Source organism: Colossoma macropomum, unplaced genomic scaffold (assembly GCF_904425465.1).
Source record: "Colossoma macropomum unplaced genomic scaffold, Colossoma_macropomum, whole genome shotgun sequence".
Classification (NCBI taxonomy): Eukaryota; Metazoa; Chordata; class Actinopteri; order Characiformes; family Serrasalmidae; genus Colossoma; species Colossoma macropomum.
In genome coordinates, this window is record NW_023494790.1 from 17,463,602 (window position 1) to 17,483,107 (window position 19,506).

Consider the following 19,506-nt stretch of genomic DNA (forward strand, 5'->3'; position numbering starts at 1 on the left):
GATACCACATACAGTACTACCAAAAAAATTAGGCATCTGAAAAAAGTATATGTAAATCTGGTAAGTAAATAAAATAATATTAAGAAAAAGTTAGTATTTACAATTATCCAAATAACTGCTTTAATCCTAATCAATCCTTCATTAAATCAGGTGTTTTTGATGGGATTTAACAAATTCATGTAATGACTGGAGTGAAACAACAAGTCAGGAACCAAATGTATGTTCTTCTAACTGTATTCTTCTAACCTAGATATTACTATTACTAGATATAACTGTATTCATGTTTGTATTTATTCTAATGTTACAGTGTTGCCAGGATAGTTTTAAAACCCATAGAAAAGGACCCTAGTTGCAAGCACACCCATACAATAGAAGAGGAAGTATTCTGAGAGGCCAAAAGGTTAGTAGATGACTCCACCAGCAACAACAGCGGAGTTGAGCAATAAACTAGAATGGAACAGGAAAATTAACCTCATAAGGACTCTGGCGGAAATGTCTCAGGGCAGAGGTAGCAGTTCATGTTAAGGGGGGGATATAGCCCTCCTGAAAAATGTTTTATAAAAAAGGGTGATCTTTGAGCGGCTTTTAGACTTGTTTACTTAAAGCTAATGTAATATGTCCAAGGACTTAAAGAGCAAATCTTCTTTGACTGAGTGCCTGTTTTAGTAAAGTGAGTGTTGGTGGAGTCCTGACTGAGCAACAGGGTCACACCCCCTCAGTTACAAGGCTTTTGTGAGTAGTAAAGTAGGGTCACTTCTCACGTTTTGTGCTGCTTGTGTTGCACAGTGAAAGCTTCAGAGAAACAAGTAATGGTGCATGTAGTAAAGACCTGGTGATTGGATAAGGACATGGGTGATGCACAGTTATAAAACCCAGCAACATATTAGGAAAAGATGCTACTGAGTATTCATATTGGTGGTGATAGAAACCAGACATCCAAAGTGTTTAATGCCTCTAAAAGCTCCCTAACAGAAAGTTATTACATAGAATTGTTACAAATACATGGCCTGATGCCTGAGACATTGTTTTATGATAGATTTGAGTTAAATGTTTTTTTTTTAAATAAATACCTGCAGATGGTTGTAAGGCAAAATAGAATCCAAAGAAAACTTATTTTTCAGATTTACCATTATTTTATCACTCTACCACTGTAAAGAAATCTCAGTTAGTAGGTTTCTCTACAATGCATCATTTTGATTCAAACCACTCAAAATGACTTTGTTTACATCTCAACAACTGAAAAGTTAAAGTTTCCCCTTTAAGTACAAATATGCCTACAGGGATTAGTAGATAATAGTATCAAATTTGATTACAACAATTTTACGTTTGTATTCTAAAAGAAGTTATGACAGAGACTTGTATTATAGCAAATGCTAAGTACTTAAGTACTGAAACAGATTTCTAATGAAGCATGAATTTCATTAATAAATTCTACTAAAGTGAAAAAAGAAAAATCATCATTTTAGTACTCCTTATAATAGTCAACAGCCTCCTAGTAATCTTTCTCCCAGTCATCGATTTTTTTCTCAGATCAAGTCAAACATACAGTATGTCCTTATGTGCTTTGACAAGATCTCCACTAAGGACTACAGTGGATGGCAGGCAGATGATGTCAGCATTGGATCTTGTGGGACAGCAGGCCACAAACAAGATTAAGTGGGTTTTGATACTGGTAATGGCAGGGTGGACGTCTGAGCTCATTCAAAGCACAGAAAGAGAGTGATTAGGTCTAATAAGAAGAACAGTTCATCTGCTGAGGTTGATGTACGCTGTAAAAATGGCTCGTCAGATCTACCAAAAATCTAAAAAAAATATGTGGTAACAAGTAATTGACCTAGTTTTATTCAACTCAAAAACTTACTTTGATTGAAAGAATCGTTCATTCAAAGTATTTATTTAGGTTAAATAAAACTACTTGTTACCACATGAAGTATTTTTTAGGTAGATCTGACGAGCCATTTTTTACAGTGTAGTAGGAATGCTGCATATGAACAATGCACTTTTATATTTTTATTGTATATATCAGCCATGAGGAAGCAGTTAGGCTGCTTAGATACTTATATGCAAGACAGAGCTTTAGTGCTGTAAAACAGAAAAATACCAAAGCCAAGAACATTTCATTAGACCTTGTAAAATAAACATCAATCACATGGTGTCCACTGCTTTTAATGTTTTGTTCAAGGAATGGATGAGTAAAACATGCTGAGGGGTAAAAAAGAGTGGGTCTAGGTATGAGTAATACCTAACACTATTTTCTGAACTCATATTAGCTACAAACTAACATATAAGAAGCTTAAGAAGGCTGTCTGATTTGGACAATATTTGTGGCCTAAAGGGCCCATAACCTACATTATATAAGTATGTTTTTTTTTTGTAATTGACCTCTGTACTGATTGGCTGCCATGTGTTGTGCCTCATTCGAAAAGCAGTGCCGAAACACTTTTTATAACTTCAGTGTGAATTGCCGGTGCTAAATTGCTGTAGACTGAATAAATATTTATATATAAATGCATTGGTTTTCGGCCTTGCCCATTACACACAGAGATTTTATCAGATTCCCTGAATGTTTTGATGATACTTTTGTGCCAGAGAGGGTGAAATACCTACAGTCCTTGCCAATATTTGTTGAAGAACCTTGTTGATGTAGTTTTTGGTAAAGTGGCGAGCCTGGACCCATCCTTGCTCATAACAGACTCAGCCTTTCCTGGATGCCCCTTAGATATTTAAGCATAATTGCATCACGTTTAAGATGTTGTTTGGAACATTTCACAATGTTCCTAGTCTTAAATTGCCCTTATCCCGACTTTTTGGAACATGTAGCAGGCATCAGTTTCAGAATAAGCATATATTTACAAACAATTAAGAGGTTTGAAAGATAAAAAATTACAAATATTGTCTTTAAGCTGTCATTTAAATAAAGGTCAAAGTAAATTTATAAATCGCTGCTTTCTTTTTGTATTTGCATTTTACCTACTGTCCCAACATTTTTTGAATTTGTATATTATTTTTTTCGGACTTTATTTTTTCAGCTGAGGTCAACTTGTAACATTTGTATTATTTTATGCATGCTGATATTTATAAATTATCTTTGCATTGATTGGCTGCTCTGCTCTGTGCCTTTTCAAAAACCAGTCCAAACACTCCTTACAACTTCAGCATGAATGGGCAGGAGTAAATGCACTAAGTTGAATAGGTGGATGTATTTAAATGTGGTGCATTTCATGACATCACCAAACCTATTCATTCAAAATGGACTGTTCTTGTGCCTTAGTTTCCATATATGCACTGTATGAACTGGGAGTGAAAGGTATGTTTTGAAATTTCAACTGTGTTTACAGACCAAGTCAAACTGTTTTATTAAAAAAGGGAAATTGGAATGTGTAGTTTTCCGTGATATGGGCCCTTTAAACCAAGTAGCATGTACAGTATGTGTGTAGAGAGAATAATGTGGTGGAGGAACAGAGAGATAAGAAAGTGAAGCATATAAAAAGACACATTCAGTAGAACAGTGATTTGTTAGTCATGCAAAAGAATGAGGCAGTTGAAGATTCAGATTTCAGAGAATATGGACCAAATGTTTTACACAGGATTAGTGAAGATGCCAGACAAATCCCAAAAGTAAGATACCAAAGTATTATATTTCTATGCCACAAACATTTGAGATAAATTAGTATTTTTTGACATTATATAAGGAGAAAATGATCTAAAGATCTTGATCAGTTTATAATGCTGCAAAATGTGTTGATGGCAAAAAACAGTGATGTCTACAATTTTCAATGTATTTTTAATTACATGCAAAGAGAGTGTAACACAGCTTTGATACATAAAAAAATAAAGTTTTTTTTTAAATAAACTTGACACAAAAATACAGTGAAACCATGGAACAAGGTTTCCTGGAAACTCCAAATACTTTGAATTGATCCAGGCTATATTTTGGTATGTGAAAGCCCATGTCGGACTGACTATGTGTCTTTGATGTTCTAAAACTGTGGATTGGAACTATATCACGACCTTGGAAATACTAAAATAGTTGTCAGGTCACTAGCATGAAAGAAATAGTTGGCAGATGCTGACTGTTCTCCAAGAAAGCATATCATTGGTCATTCCAGAAAAAAAAAAGAAAAAACATAATCTGTTAACGTGGACTGATCAGAGAAGTTTTGATTTTGTATGAAATTAGTAGACAGTCCTTTTTTCATTTTTTAATTAATGATCCGCTATCGGTTAAGTTTCACTCAATACGTCTTCTCCAATTCATTTTAACCTCCTGGTCAATTTTTAGATACATTTTTTTGTTTGTTTTTGTTTTGAAGGTCATGCTAATTGTGAGATTGTTCATTTGAAGCCCAGTATGGGAAAACAGCAGTTTGGGATTATTCAGTAAAATAAGACTTCCAAAAACGTTGTGTATACATCTGTGGATTTCTGATCTTCAGATTATTATTTGCTGAAATTGTTTGCTCGTGTATGACTGTGCAGATTAGAGGATCTGCAGAGCAGTTTCATTAATGTAATGAAGTTGAATATCTATTTAAATTCATGTCTTATGTCTTTGCAGAAAACTGTACAGTTAGTATCGTCGCCGCTGTAGCAGTGCGTTTAAAAAGGGACTGGAATTTTAAAGTTTAAATTTGGTACATTTTTTTTTTTGGAATCGAGAGATTGCTTTTATCTTCATCTACCTGTAAATACATTTTTAAAATGTCCTTAAAGATTAAAAAATTACCACAGCATTGGTATTTTAAATTTTAGTTTAATCAGGTACAAGAAATGCCTCGCTTGTAGTGTACTATGAGAGATATTTATTTATTTATTTATTTATTTATTCATTTATTAAGCAGTGTATATGTTGCACTCCATTGTCTTTTGGAATTTCCATAGACTTCTTTTCCGGCCTTTCAGGTTTTGAGGGCTTTTGTAGATAAACCCCAGGGTGGCTTCTGGGCTATTTTTAGAGTGTCTATCAGCATCCTCTGGCTGTGGATTGACAGGACAAGTGTGGCCAGTGGGTTGAGAGAAGGAGGGCCAGGATCTGCACCATGAAAACCCCCCACCACCCAACATGACATTCCTGAGAGAGAGAGAGAGAGAGAGAGAGAGAGAGCAGTTGTGGAAACACTTCATTGCCCCTGATCCCCCCCTCACTCTGCCCACTCTCTCTGCATGCGTCTCCCAGAACTGGCAGGAGCTCAGCACACAGGGCCACTGAAGGCTCCAGGCTAAGGGATGGGAGGAGGTGACTGAGGGTGACCAGGGACAGCCAGACAAACTCACAGACATACAATAGACAGGTACGATGGTGGCAGAAGAAGTAGTGGTCACCCTCTCAGGTGGAGCACCATGGGGGTTCCGACTGCAGGGGGGAGCAGAGCAACAGAAACCCCTTCAAGTGGCTAAGGTAAGAAGAGAGCATGGGATGGTGGAGACATTGAGGCCGTTCAGAATTTCCATTTCCACTGAGTTTAGATCTTGCTTGGAATCTTGCTTTAGCTTTTAGTTTGTATGTGTGATGGTCATGAAGCCATCATCCACCACCTTCTAGCAGACATGTCAGGTATGATATAAATAGTCTTGTGCTAGGTTATGTTTTAGGCCTTAAGCAAAGGGAAGACATGGAAAACATATTTTCCTGTAGATCCTCATTGGTCAGTGTATGACATTTCCTACTGCTGAGCTGATGAGTTTGTTCCACATGTGTCAGTGAAGAATGTATGAAAGACGTGATAAGCTGCTGGAACACTGTGTGGTGTTTTGAGGGCAGCTCTTAGTGGCTATTTTTACTCTTTAAACTGTTAAGGTAGTAATATTTTTTAGAACGTTTCATACAGAATCACATTTGAGATGTTTTTTATGTCATTTTCATGTAATTCCTATCATTTATATCAAATACATTTATTATGAATAATGAATTGTTAAGATAACAAAAGTGCAGTGTACACAGAAAAATATGGATTTGACATCTATATTCTATATCTAGCTCAGGTTGCTTTGGCCTATTTCCGATAAACTCATAGTTTGAGGTCAGAGGGGTCTTGTTCACCAGCTCTATAGATAAACCCACCAGGCTTTTCACACCACATATCTCCACTCTTATCACATTGTCAGCTTTTTATTTGGGTTCCTCTGGAATCCAAATCTTTCTGAGGATCACTCTTTCTGTGGATCATCTAAATGTAGATGTTATGTCAGGACTGAGTAGAATTACAGACTCAGACTTATATTTATACATATGCCATGCCACATTTGTTCAGCAATGACTGTGTGCAATGTATTTTCCCTGATCCAAGAGCTATTTTGAAGTGATGAGCCACAGCTGAGTGCTGTCTAGTCTGGAGTGCTAGGTTGCACTAATACTCTGATGAGCCTAGTTCTACACCAATCATAAAAAAGACGATTTTGTTTCAGACAACAAGAAAAAGTTTTTCCTTTTTTCCCCCTTCTCTGGAAACCCCCCTCCCTCTCCTGTCTCTTCCATTACACCCAAGGTCACCTCGCCAGGGTTTTATCTGCCATTCCATTTGTGGTGTGAGCTTTTTTCTATTGCCAGTTCTGCTCTTAAATTAGATATTCTTATCCTCCAGCCGCTCTGATTGCCTCTTTTGACACAGACATACGGAACAAACTCGGTGACACTTACTCAGCTAACAACATTTAGCCTCTGAGATTTTCTGGCACAGCTTTGATGCCTGGCATATTTTGGAGATGTTCACTGTAAATACTGATTGGCCAGCTTCAGTCAAAATACACTGTATCCTCCTCATGTACACTTAACCACTTTGTTTCATTCCTTTACAGCTCGTGCTTTACTCGGCCACAAAGCTCTCATACACTTTCAAACAGAACCTGTTGTAGCCGATTGACAACTGACTCCTGACAAAAGCTGAGGACTTTATTTAGATTCTCTGGGGAACACATGGTGAATTTACAGCATGCCCTGGCTGAGGACTGAGCATAGAGGCAACAGCTGCCCTGGCACCAACAATCTATGTTGTTCCATCTGCCCACATTCTCAGCTCATTTGATGCACAATAATTAAAAGAAAGAAAAAAAGTAAACAAAACAAGTCAACGTCAATGAACGTTTCAAGCAGAAATGTGTTTTCAGAATTACAGTGCCAGACAAGGGTTTTGACAAAAACGACCACCTGAATGATCTAATACAGGATATTTATAGCTAAAATTGAGCAAGAAAGTGAGAAATTTCTGACCTAACAGTTATTTAAAGGGCTTATATATATATATATATATATATATATATATACACTCCCCAGTCCACAAGGTCTATGTAAACTTTTTGTGGGATGTCACAAAAGCCAAAGCATTCACATATCGTTACTGTCCAAAGAAAAACATGTATCTCCATTTTTTTTATTTTTACTTTTCTACATCATTTGAGCATAGGAGCTGTTCTTTATACTGTGTGACAATTTCATGATGGATGAACCAATAGAAATGCTTCAAAACTCCTTAGAAAAAAAATCTCTTTCCGTTGACTTACATTAAAAGTTAAGAATGTTTTCCTGTGAAGTTACTGTTTTGGAGATACTTGTTTTTCTTTAGACAGCGATGATATATTCATCGATCGAGCTTAAAACCGTGCAGCCGTGACCATTCACACTGAATTTACAAAGAGTGGTTTAGCCCAAGACTGCCTTTTAAATACAATACACAATACAAGCAGCCAATCAGAACTGAGCTCATTTACATATATGAGCACAGTATATCATGATGTTGAAGACACAATAAAAAAATGTTCAATTCCAAAGGACAAAGAGAGACTGGAAAGTAGTCATGTAAAAATAAATTAGGACTATTTTTGGTTACATAAAACCATACAAGCATTATAAGTGGGCCTCAGGGAAAAATATACTACAAAAAAAAAAACATAGAATATGGCTGGGGGTCAAATGCAAAAGAGATAATTGCCAAGTATCTGGGACACAACCATTTCAAATGACAAACTTCTAGAAACTTTCCTCATCCTTTTGTACACAAATATGGTTTCTGTGCGTTTAGCTGGCAGATGGTGAACTTTGCGTCACTGCTCCAGTGTAAAAAAGGAAAACTCTTATAGTGGGAAGCTGGTGAAAGTAGGAGAGGGGAGATAAAGATGGACTGAATCCCAGTTTGTTAGCACCTGCATGTGCTGGTGAAGTGGGTGTTAGAACAACACTCTCATATCTGACAGGTAACTGTTAAAGAGTGATTCTAACACATCATGACAACTGAGATTGCTGAGTGAACACCCACCCTCTGCACTTTCTCCTTGCTTCTAGGTCAAACTGTCAATAACAAAACAGCTTGATGTTATAAAGTTGCTGCTAGTTTTAAGTAGTATTACTTTAGTTGGTAATGGATTACTTTTATAAACCTATATAAACCTTTTGTTTTTGCTTTATCGAAGAAGAGATGATGAATGGTTGATAGCATTGGCCTTAACTTGCTGAAGAGATTGTAGCATGTGTGAATTGCTACCACTACAATTGAGGCCACTGCTGAGTTTACTGGAAGGTTTACAAGTGCAATGTTGCTGTATAATATAGTTACACAGTAACTGGAAATCGTCTCTAATGCTGCTGTTCCACCTAGATGTAGAGGTATTTATCATCACTTTGAGAATCACAGAAACAATAGCGGCTACAGTGTAGAAAATGGCTGACAGTTATAAACTAACCAGACATTTACATGAATAATAGAGTAGTTGTTGTGTTTTAATATTGCCTTTTGAAAAGTGTCCTTTTATTGACCACCTGTGTAGAAGAATGACCTTTGTCTGTTTAGTGTTAATTGTATTTACATTGTCTCCCCCTGCTGTTGCAGGTGAGGAAGCGCAGTAAGGCCTGCCGGGCTGGTCTTCGGGAGGCAGATGAACTGGTCTCAGTCAATGATGTAGCCTGTGGAGAGCTGTCTCACGCTGAGGCCATGAACCTTATCGACAGTGGCCGGGGATCCCTTCAGCTGCGGATTAAGAGGTCAGAGTGAGGCCACAACAAGGAGATCTGAGTTTCGCCCGTGTTAGCAACTGCCATTCTTTACATTTGATTTCACTTGACCTCATTTTGAGTTGACTGTAGTGATTGGCATTTTTAAACCCATTAATGTTTCCAGGGCCTGTTTGTGGGTTCCTTACATAACTTACATATGAAATTCATAGTAGTTGCCAAATTATAATTAACAATCCTACAAAAATACAATAAAACAGTAACAAAATACTCAGACATTGCTCAGAATAAAAGTCAGGAAAAGCCATGCTCTGCTCAGAAAATACTCTTTTATTTAGAATAAGCAGAATAAGGCAGAAAACTGAAAACAGAGGCAGGTCACTCCTATTCCTACTCTTTCTCTTGACATTAGCAAAATCATAAACCCACTCTAACTAACCCCAGCCTGCCACAAAATAACACAAACACATAAACACTTCTCAACCTAGCAACCAACAACAACAACAGTAACAGCAACAATAACAGTCCTTTTCTTAAGCAGGCTGGCATTTCCCATGAGCCTCATTTGGCATACTGCTAAAGCGCTCCAATGATAGCGCAGCCAATGGCAGAACGCCACAATATAATATAACAAAATACAATGTTCAGTAAATAACCAAATAAATAATAATGATAAATAATCATTCCAGCAAACAGTGTGGCTTGATACAGGGGAATTCCACCGATGTTTCAAAATCTCTGCATAATTCAATTGTTGCCATGTAAACAAAGTAATTCAGAGCGGTTTGATGCATTTGATGCATTGTAAAGAAATGTACCAGCTCAGATTTCTTGTGGTAGTGAGAAAAGATCTGTGTCTGCCAAAAGTATGCAATGCAAATATTGTCATGTTTTACTATCTTAAATGACTATTGAATCTACATGTCTTTTGAGTTTTGATATTTAATGCTGATGACATTTTAGGTCAAAATCTTGATAACCTCTCAAAACTATCATATAAAAATGTTTCAGACCTCAGGCAACATCCATAAACATTTCATGCAATTTTCATTTCATATAACTTTCTGTCAGGTAGTTTTCTGCGGCTTTAGATACCTTATACGTGTGGTCCCAGGATAAGGTTTTAGGAAGTTACATTTAATGTTATTTTCTCTGGCTCTATTTAGGACCCCAGTGGGATTCCAGTCAGTAGTGCTGTTGGACCGAGCCCCCTCCCCTCGCATTGATAAAGAGTACAGGGCAGCCCTAAGAGCCCTTTCCCCTCCAACCTCCTCCAAACTGTCATGTGACCACAGGGGAGCAATCATGTCTCCTACCAGTGGCCCAGAGTGCTTGACGTCCCCTCCAGAAAGTGAGGCATACTACGGTGAGACTGATAGTGATGCGGATGTGATGGCTCAAGACAAGCAGCGCAGACAGAAGCGCCGCAGCCCCAGCAGCTCCCCAGCCAAAGCCAATGGTCTAGGTTGGCCTCATGAGGAGGAAAACTCAGAGATGAGTGGCTATGAGAGTGCCACCGATAATATGTGCATATACCCCCAAACAAAGACCTGGATCATTTCTAATGGCGAAGTGGAGGGGATAGGATCTTCACAGCAGCAGAGTTTACCTGGAGTGGTCCGCAGAGACGTGGTCTTCCAACCCAACCAGGCAGAGTGGTCTCTTCAGGCTGAGAACTCTTCAGAGAACTCTGACCAAAGCCCATCAGGGGCAGCAGAAGTTGACAGTGGTTTCCAAGAGCCTCCAACAGTGCCCCCTCCATTGGTGTCCCCAGAGAGGGCCAAAGAAGCACTCATGCTGGCATCCCACAGAAAGCTGGTACCCATGGTGGGACCTGTGGATAACCCAGTGGATGAAGAGCTCACTGTCACATACATGGACAAGGCCAAGCAAGCCAGTAAGTACCTGACCATAGACACTGGAGTTATACAAATCCTGCTGAAATGAATGGAATTTCAAGCAATATGAATTCCATGTCTATCTAAGCTCTACAGTTCCATTCTGAGTACAGCCATATGTGAGCAGAGATGAGGGCTGCTTTTTTTTTGCTTTGGCGTCTTTTCCTCTCACTTGCTCATGCGCTATTATTGGACTTCTAACTCTGCCCTCAGGAGGCCAGTTACTGAAAGGTCAAGCCACTGAGCCAAGAGAAGCAATGAATCAGGAGCTGGTAGCGTTCAGACTGTAAAGTAATTAATGTTGTCACATAAAACTCTGACATATTTATTGTCAATCATGCAATGCTATCAGCTTTTATAGAAATGTAATATTGGTGGTGAGATCTTCTGTCAACAAAAATGTTCTAACTACTATTACTAACTGGACAATGAGCATTTGAATGATAACAGCATTAGCTATAGGACAGCTATGCAAGAATAACAATATAACATATAATACATATATATATATATATATATATATATATATATATATATATATATATATATATATATATATATATATATATACACTTTTAAAAAATATAAAACACTTTAATGTAGTGTATAAATCTTGCTAACATACTGTTCACTTCTCAGTCCATACAGTCAATTTGTGGAAACTAAGCTGCAAATACAGCCCATTTTAATTCATCTCAAAGTGCAGCCAATCAGAACAGGGCTCAGTCTTAAAGTAACAGTAACAAATACAGCCAATTTAATACTAAGGGCCCATGACAGGCTGGAAAATGGTCATGTAAAAATTAATTATGACATTTTTGGTACATAAAACCGCACTTAACACTGAAAAGTTTTAGAGTGATGCCATAGAAGAACCACTTTTTGTGCCATTTTTACTGATGTTTTCTGAATACATTAGTCATTTTTGTAAATGAGATGTGTGAGTGTGAAGAGCGTTTTTTAAAATTCCAAGGTGCTTCACCAGTACAAGAGAGAAACATATACCCAAGAACCATTTAGGAACCTTTGTTGTAGATTATATGTGATGTCTGTAGGTTGTGAACTTTTTATATTTCAGTTATGAATAATGCCAATGTGTCTATGACTGTATGTAGAGTCAGTTGGAAATGATTGCTCTGGACATTCTAGTGCTGTCACTTTGTAACTGGAATAGGCTGGTGATGAGCTCATATGAGTGATGGTGGAGTGTTCTTCCATGGTGCTGTTGAAGAGGCTCCATGGAGGGTGGGGGGCAGGATTTCAGCTTGGGGGGAGGGAGAGAGGAAGAGCGCAGAGCTATATTTTCCCCTCTGAGTCAGGCCCTTAATACAAGTACCTCTGTAGCATGCCTGGAAAGGCATGTCCAGTTGCTGTTTGCTGTCACTGGTGCATGTTTTAGGAGTTTCATCTCTTCCTCCACTGATTTGGTTTCATACTTTGTTCTGTTTTGGCCTACAAAGTATCTTCTTTGCTATATTTTTCTGTTCAACCCATTATTTTCAGCCTTTTTTAACATTATACATCTATTTAATAGTCTTTTTATTACTGACTGTAGATAGTTTCAGTATTTCTCTCTTTGCTGTGCACATTTCAGTAAAAGCAGTTTGTTCAGATCACTTAGACTGACTGAAAATAGGGACAGGTTTCCTGCACGACCTGAAATTAGACTCCAACAGGTGTAGTATGCTTACAGTGTGCTAGTACATTCAGTTTTTAGGATTTCCTGAAAAAAGCTTTTCTCCAGTTGTTGAAAAAATAGAGGGCCAGAACACCTTTAAGCAGATATATAGACGTACTGTATATGTTTTTTTCCTGATAGTGTGATAAAAGTGTAGCAGATATGCTGGAGTCTGTACAGCATATCTAGTATCTCTGGCTGATGAGGTGTTAATTGCTCTGTCCAAAGTGTTTGGACTGGCCCTCCTCTCAGTAAATGGCATAGTGTCCATATTTAAGTACAGGCCTCCTTGTTTTCTAACAAGGTGTACCGTACACGAAAACCATTTTGTGACTCATGTCATTTTTTGTGTGCGACCTCATTACTGCTTTTAAAGAGTCACATGTTCTGTCTTTGCTGCCAGAGTTAGTAGTGGATAGCAAGCCAGAACATCCATTTTGTGGCTGTCTGAACAAAACTGTATCTCCAAAATGGTCATTTTATATATATATATACATAAAAAAATCCTTAACTTTTGATTTAACATAACATGAATTTATTAAACAAATTCACATTATGAATGTAAATGAAATATTCACACAAAAGGACAGCTGATGTTTTAATGATTAAAAAACAACAATGAAAACAGAGCTAGAAGATTTCATTCCGACAACAATTATATGTTGACAGAGTAAGAAAAAATGAGTAGCATGCACATCGGCACTTGAAGCAGTGGAGTATGAGGCACACTTTAGGGCAGCTGTGGGGAACTCCAGTACTACAGGACCGGATTCCTGCACAGTTTCGTGATTTTCCTGATTCATCTCATCAGCTAATTGCAAGGTTTAGTTGGTGTGTTAGAGCAAGGAAATTACCAAACTGTGCTAGACTCCAGCTCTTGATTCCCCACCCCTGCCTTAGGGGCTGGTATAGGAAATATTGCTGATGTGCTGCATCCTCATGATAACAACACCATAATTACAGCTGGGCTTTTTAGTTGCTTCATCATATTGAATGAAACATTGTCTCTGACATATTAAAACTAAATCTCTGATCTTACAATGATTTGATTTGATAACGCATCTGCAGGAAAACAATTCAAGATATCATGAAAATTCCATTTGATTATTTTGGTATGATTCCGAATTATAATTAAAAATACACTGATAGCACAAACATGACCAAGAGACACTGTTTACACAATAAGCTTTGTTTGATTTTTCCATTTGAGAATACCCTTAAAATTACATTTTGGACAAAAAACAAGCTTCATTGAATGTTATTATTTTGACTAATCATGACATACAATTAAATGACTACCTTCATATGTCTCGCACTTAATTCTTAACTCATTTTTACACCCTTAGTATCCAATAAAATAGTGCAGGTTTTAATAGTTTGAACTAAAATATGGCACAAACATCTTTTTCTTTTTTAATACTGATATTGAAACCTTGAGAATCACCTGATACAGATCTGATGGCTACTAAGCTTCAAAACGAACTATTCTTAATTGAAGCACTTCACTAAAGATGAGCTTCTAAAAGTAGGCTATCTTGCCCGAACGACTCAAACTCTCTTCTACCCCCAGTGGTGGAGATGTAAAAAATACATGTGGAATGGTTGGTTCAAACGAAAACCTGGGGAGAGGGGTGTCTCTCGACATGTTAGTTAGTTTTTTATTCAGTATTTTATGACCTCTAACAAAACTGTTTGCAGCAATTACCGACAACATTTAGAATATCAGATATGATGTTAACAATAATGACTGACTATAACTCAAGAAATAACCCAACTGACAATATGACATCGCACAGTGTGTGTGTGTTAAATAGTGATGAAAAGAGATGGCCTCTTATCTTTCGATTTCAAACACAAGACTGTCCTCCTATTGCTTGTGTCTGAGTTTTGTTTACAGAGCTTAAGACTGATTGAGACAGCGTAATGGGTCTGGGGGCTTCTGATTGGGTGTGGCCAGTTGACGCAAGGCATCAACACAGACACAGACGATGGCAGTAATGATTGACGATGGTAACCATGAGCAGTTTGTTCTCTTCGACCCTGCGGAGTTTCTGGAGATGCCAACAATGCTTAAAGCCTGTGGGGTCTTACCAAGTAGTCAGGGGAGACAGGGAGTGGTGTGCCCAGACAGGTGGGCAGTGCTCATCAGTATTGCTCACTGACTGAAATAGTTTGAATGACATAATGGAGTTTCTTTGGGCCTGTGGCAGGGTGTCATGGTTAGACAAAAGGTCTTTAAAAGGTCTCGCCCGGGGCCGTGGACTGGAGGATTCGGGACCAACGTGGGCAAAGTCCCCAGAGATTACTGGCTGTTCTCCACCAGCATGTGAGTATGTGTCCTTCCATTTGATGTTAGCGTGAAGGTGGGGGACCAAACAGACTTTTTACTGGCCAACATGAAGAGCCTCACATTGCCTTCTGAGGTGGAACATGTTGCACCCGCTGTCTACGCAGGTAAAACTGAAGACTTCTTTATAATTTTAAGTGTGTGGATGTGGATTAGGAAGGGAACCTGTGTTGATTCTGGCACTGGGAGAGGCGTCAAACTGGAGAAAAGAGTAACAGACTGTTCTTGAGTCAAGTTTGTGCTTTTCTAGGTGTTGAGAGCCGTTTTTGATGTAATGTTTTGGGTTGATTTTTTTGTGCATAGTAGACTTTTTCATTAGATTGTTTTCTTATGTCTGGGCTTGAGTGATGGATTGAACCACTTATACCATTTTACTGCCATCTATGTTAAAGATTGAAGCCTTTGATAAATGAATAGCTGAATATGTCTCGGTGAGTAAAGAGGCATGTCAGCACCATTCATATTTGCTTCAGAAGAGTGAAAGTGTATTTCACATTTTTTGAGATTTTGCATCTGTTTTACAGTTTTTCAGCCTTGGGTTTTAAATGTGATGACGCACATTAACTTGTATGCAGATTTTTTTGGTTGAAACCTGATTCATTTCGCAGAAGACATTGTCATGTTCCCACTTTAGATATTTTGTGGTTGTGGTTGAAGGACTGGACTGTCTCCTACTGTGTCCAGCTTTTCAGAGGTCACTCTCTCCTACTGTTAGAATGTGTTAGGCTATTTGTAGTGAAGCATGAGCTCACAGATTTACCATGGGCAGATCTGTGCCAAACATGCTTTTAGTATCTACTCATAGCATTACATTGTCCTATTTCAGAACTTTTATGTCTCTAAATATATGTAAAAGCCTTGTAAAATGCCTATAAAGTCTATGTAGATGTAAAAACCTCATATAAAAATAGAATTGTGGTGTTAAATAGTGAATGGTCTATGTATAAATTACTGTCCGTTTTTGTCTTTGGTCTATTTATATAGTAAATGCATCTGAAATTACTGTTTCAGACTGCATGCTTATCAGTCAAGTCATTAAACACTAGACTGATAATTACTGTTAATTGGCTCTTGTGACAGAAACTTGTAATGGGGATCTGACATTCCTCCTGAGTGATATTTAGATTTTGAGCTTCACAAATGCCTGTGGGATTACAGGAGGACATTAGCATTCATAACTCTCTTTGTCATTGCCCGGCTCAGTCAGTGACCTTCAGTGATCAAATCAGGACAGAATCTGTGACGTCTTAATTCTGAAATAATGAAGTCAGTTTGGCATGATAGCCTGTGAAACCATATTATACAGTTCTGTTCATACATAGTCAGCTCTAACTGTCTCTTTTCATCCTCAGAGCTGCACAGGAATGAGAGTGTGCAGGACAAACAGGTGAAGGAGGCTCGATCCAAGTGCCGGACTATTGCCTCACTGCTGACTGATGCGCCAAACCCTCACTCGAAAGGTGTGCTTATGTTTAAAAAGCGCCGTCAACGCGCAAAGAAGTACACACTTACCTGCTTTGGCAGTGTCGACGGTGAGAGCTTGAGCAACACAGAAGGAGAGACCGAGGACGAGAGCTTTTTTCTGGGCAGTGAGTCAGAGCTGGACGAGGATAGTCTTTCAGCAGCACCAGATCCTACCTGGGACAGTGGCTATCTGGATGTTTTGGAGAGGAGGACATCAGCCTGTGTGGTAACTGACAGGGACGCAGAGGGCAGCCCAGGCCTAAGTGCCACCTCAGGGAAAGGGGCAGAGCTTTTTGAGCAACAGAGGAAGAAGACTGAGAAACATACATCCACACCGGTTACCCTGACCCCAGCCTCCATGCCCCAGCAGCAGCCAAACCCGGCTGTGATATACACGCCTGTTACTCCAGTTACACCATTCTCTTCTCAGAGTAGCAGCATGGTGAATGGGGAGCCTATAGTGGTTAGCAGAACCAGCATGGTGCTGTCTTCTCCAGGCCAAACTTCCATGGCCTCTGTGGCAGGATCCTTACCAGAGCAATCGGATACTTCCTCTGGAAGCTCGGTCCACAACAGAACTGCCAGACCTTTTGCCCCTGGCTGTGTCAGCCATAGAGCCTCCACAGCCCCAGTTGTCTTCAGGCCCAACACTACCAAGAAAACCCCACTTCCGGCTCAAGGGGTATCTGTGGCAACTGTACCAGCTCCTTTTTCTCCTGCTGGATCTGGCCCTGGCAGCTCTGAGCAAAAGAGAGCCATCTCCACTGCTTCCCTGTACATCCCCCCAAGACCAGCCACAGTCAGTGGCCCTCCATCTGTCTTTTCTCCATCCTCTTCAGTGACATCTCCTTCATTTTCTCCCCCTGCCTTAAATGGCCCACCTTTCCCACCACAAGCTTCAGTGACATCTGCACCTTTCTCTTTGACATCTGCTCCTGCTTCACCCTATAATCCAGCCTCTGCTATTGCTGCCCAGCCTTACTTTTCTCCACCAGCACAAACTTTGCCCTTTAGCCCTCCTCCCACTATGGCTAGCAATCCATGTCAGTTTCAACCGACAGCTCCTGTGTCATCACAGTCCTATTTATCCCCTTCCCCTGCCCCAGATCCTGCCCATGTTCAAGTTCCCGCACAGGTCCCTCAAGGTCCAAATATGCAGCAACCACAAGCTCACAAGGTTTCTTTCTACCCATATATCTCAGTGGCAACCACTTCATCTGGAACAGCGGTGACCCCCATGGGCCAGCAGTATCCCCTCTCTAATTCAAGTGCAGGGGTTTCTTCTCGAGAGCAGAGGATTTCCGTTCCAGCTGCCCGCACAGGCATTTTGCAGGAGGCCCGTCGCCGCAACACTAAGAAACCCATGTTTAGTAAGCCTGAAGAGAAGAAGCCTGTCTCTTATAATCCTGAGTTGCTGTCTCTAGTGCAGAACCATGACGACAGGTCCCGCTCTGGGGCAGAGCCCGGCTTTGAGTCAGGTCCAGAAGAGGACTCCCTCAACCTGGGTGCTGAAGCTTGTAACTTCATGCAGGCACAAAGAGGCAGAATAGCTCCACCAGTGGCTCCAAAGCCTGCACACAACACTCCTGAGATCCCCCAAATGGGAGGGAAGGGAGCAGAACTATTTGCACGTCGACAGAGTCGCATGGATCGCTATGTGGTAGACAAACAGCCCAAGTCTCCAGCCCAACCTCGTGAACCCTCACCTACTCCTTCTCTCCCAGCTCATTGGAAATACTCTCCCAATGTCCGTGCCCCTCCTCCGATTAATTATAACCCACTGTTGTCCCCGTCCTGCCCTCCAATGGCCCAGCGATGCAGTAAAGCAAATGAGGCTGCAAGAGGTAGAACCAAAACAGCACCTGGCCAACACAAGCAAGGCATCAAAGCTTTGGACTACATGAGCAGACAGCCTTACCAGCTCAACTCTAACTTGTTCAGTTACGGGGGTGGCGTCCCTCAGACCATTTCTACCTACCAACAGCAGCAGAATGGAATCAACAATTTTGGCGGCACTCTGAACCCACCGAAGCAAGTCCCTGTGAAATCCCCCCGTGTATATGAGATCAAGCGCTTCTCCACCCCAACCCCAATGTCAGCACCAACAACCCTGAGCCCTACTGTGATCGTCCCACGCTCAGCTACCACTCTGGCTGAACCCATGTGGCGCTCTGACATCACCTCACCTCCTCCTGTCGCTCCTCGACCTGCTGCACCTTTCTCTCCCCCACCTCCTGCCCCCTCAGCAGCCCTACCAGCATTACCTAAGTTCTCCACCACCCCTGTGCCCAATGCAGTTCCCATCCCAGCACCCACTCCTGTGCAAGTTCACAGCCCATTCCAGGCAGCCAAGCAGTTTCAGAGTGCTCCAGAGCTGAGCCCCCTGTCTCCCACCCGGGGGCGTTCTGCCATGTCTGGAAGCAGTCAGAACCTGCAGGTGCCCAGACCCCGCTTCAGCACCTCTAGCGTGGGCCTGCAGCCCAATGTCTGGAGGCCTGGCTCCATGCTCTATTGAATTTCACTCCACCATGAAGAACCAGCTTCATGAAGTAAAACAGAGCACTTCACAGTGTACTCGTGCTGTGAATCAGTATTGAATTAGTGTCTTATTGCCTGAGTAATAAGACAGTCACTGGATGATATGATTGCATGTAAATGATTTATTCACAAGCAGTATTTTTTCCCTGGTCAACAGGTCAATTCAAGTAGTTGATTTACAGATTTCTTGCAATTTCGCATAATTGCTATGATATTAATGTGTCATGCAGAAAATCCAGAAAATGTACAGTATTGTGCAAAAGTCAGAGGCCATCCTTCATTTATTTAATTTCCAGTCAAAATAGCCATCAAGGAGGAGAAATGAATTTTTAAGGAGATATTTCTGAGGAGATTAGATATAAGATTGAATGTGTTTTTGCGATTACTTGGATCTTGAGAAGTCTCCCAAATAGAACAGAATCTGGAATAAAGGCGAAGGCTAGACACTGAAAATACTGAAGACTTGAATATTATGTTTAGTTATTGAGGCTTCTGTTTTATTTTCTGTCAAATATATGTTTTCTGCTTTTTTCCTGATGCTAAAAAATGTAATAACTTGTATGTAATGGCTGTTCTGACTGGAAATCAAAGAAATGAAGGGCGGTCTCTGACTTTTGTACAGCACTATACGTCACACAGA

The 19,506-nt window shown here is 40.0% G+C and overlaps 1 protein-coding gene across 1 annotated transcript; it reads left to right on the top strand.

Moving 5' to 3' along the window:
• Nucleotides 1-5,093: 5,093 nt before the first annotated feature.
• synpo2lb (synaptopodin 2-like b) lies at nt 5,094-19,108 on the top strand. The gene is made up of 4 exons (XM_036572393.1): nt 5,094-5,398; nt 8,820-8,971; nt 10,108-10,838; nt 16,217-19,108. The coding sequence occupies exons 1-4, from the start codon at nt 5,297-5,299 to the stop codon at nt 18,841-18,843; spliced, it is 3,612 nt and encodes a 1,203-aa protein (XP_036428286.1). The 5' UTR covers nt 5,094-5,296; the 3' UTR covers nt 18,844-19,108.
• Nucleotides 19,109-19,506: the final 398 nt, after the last annotated feature.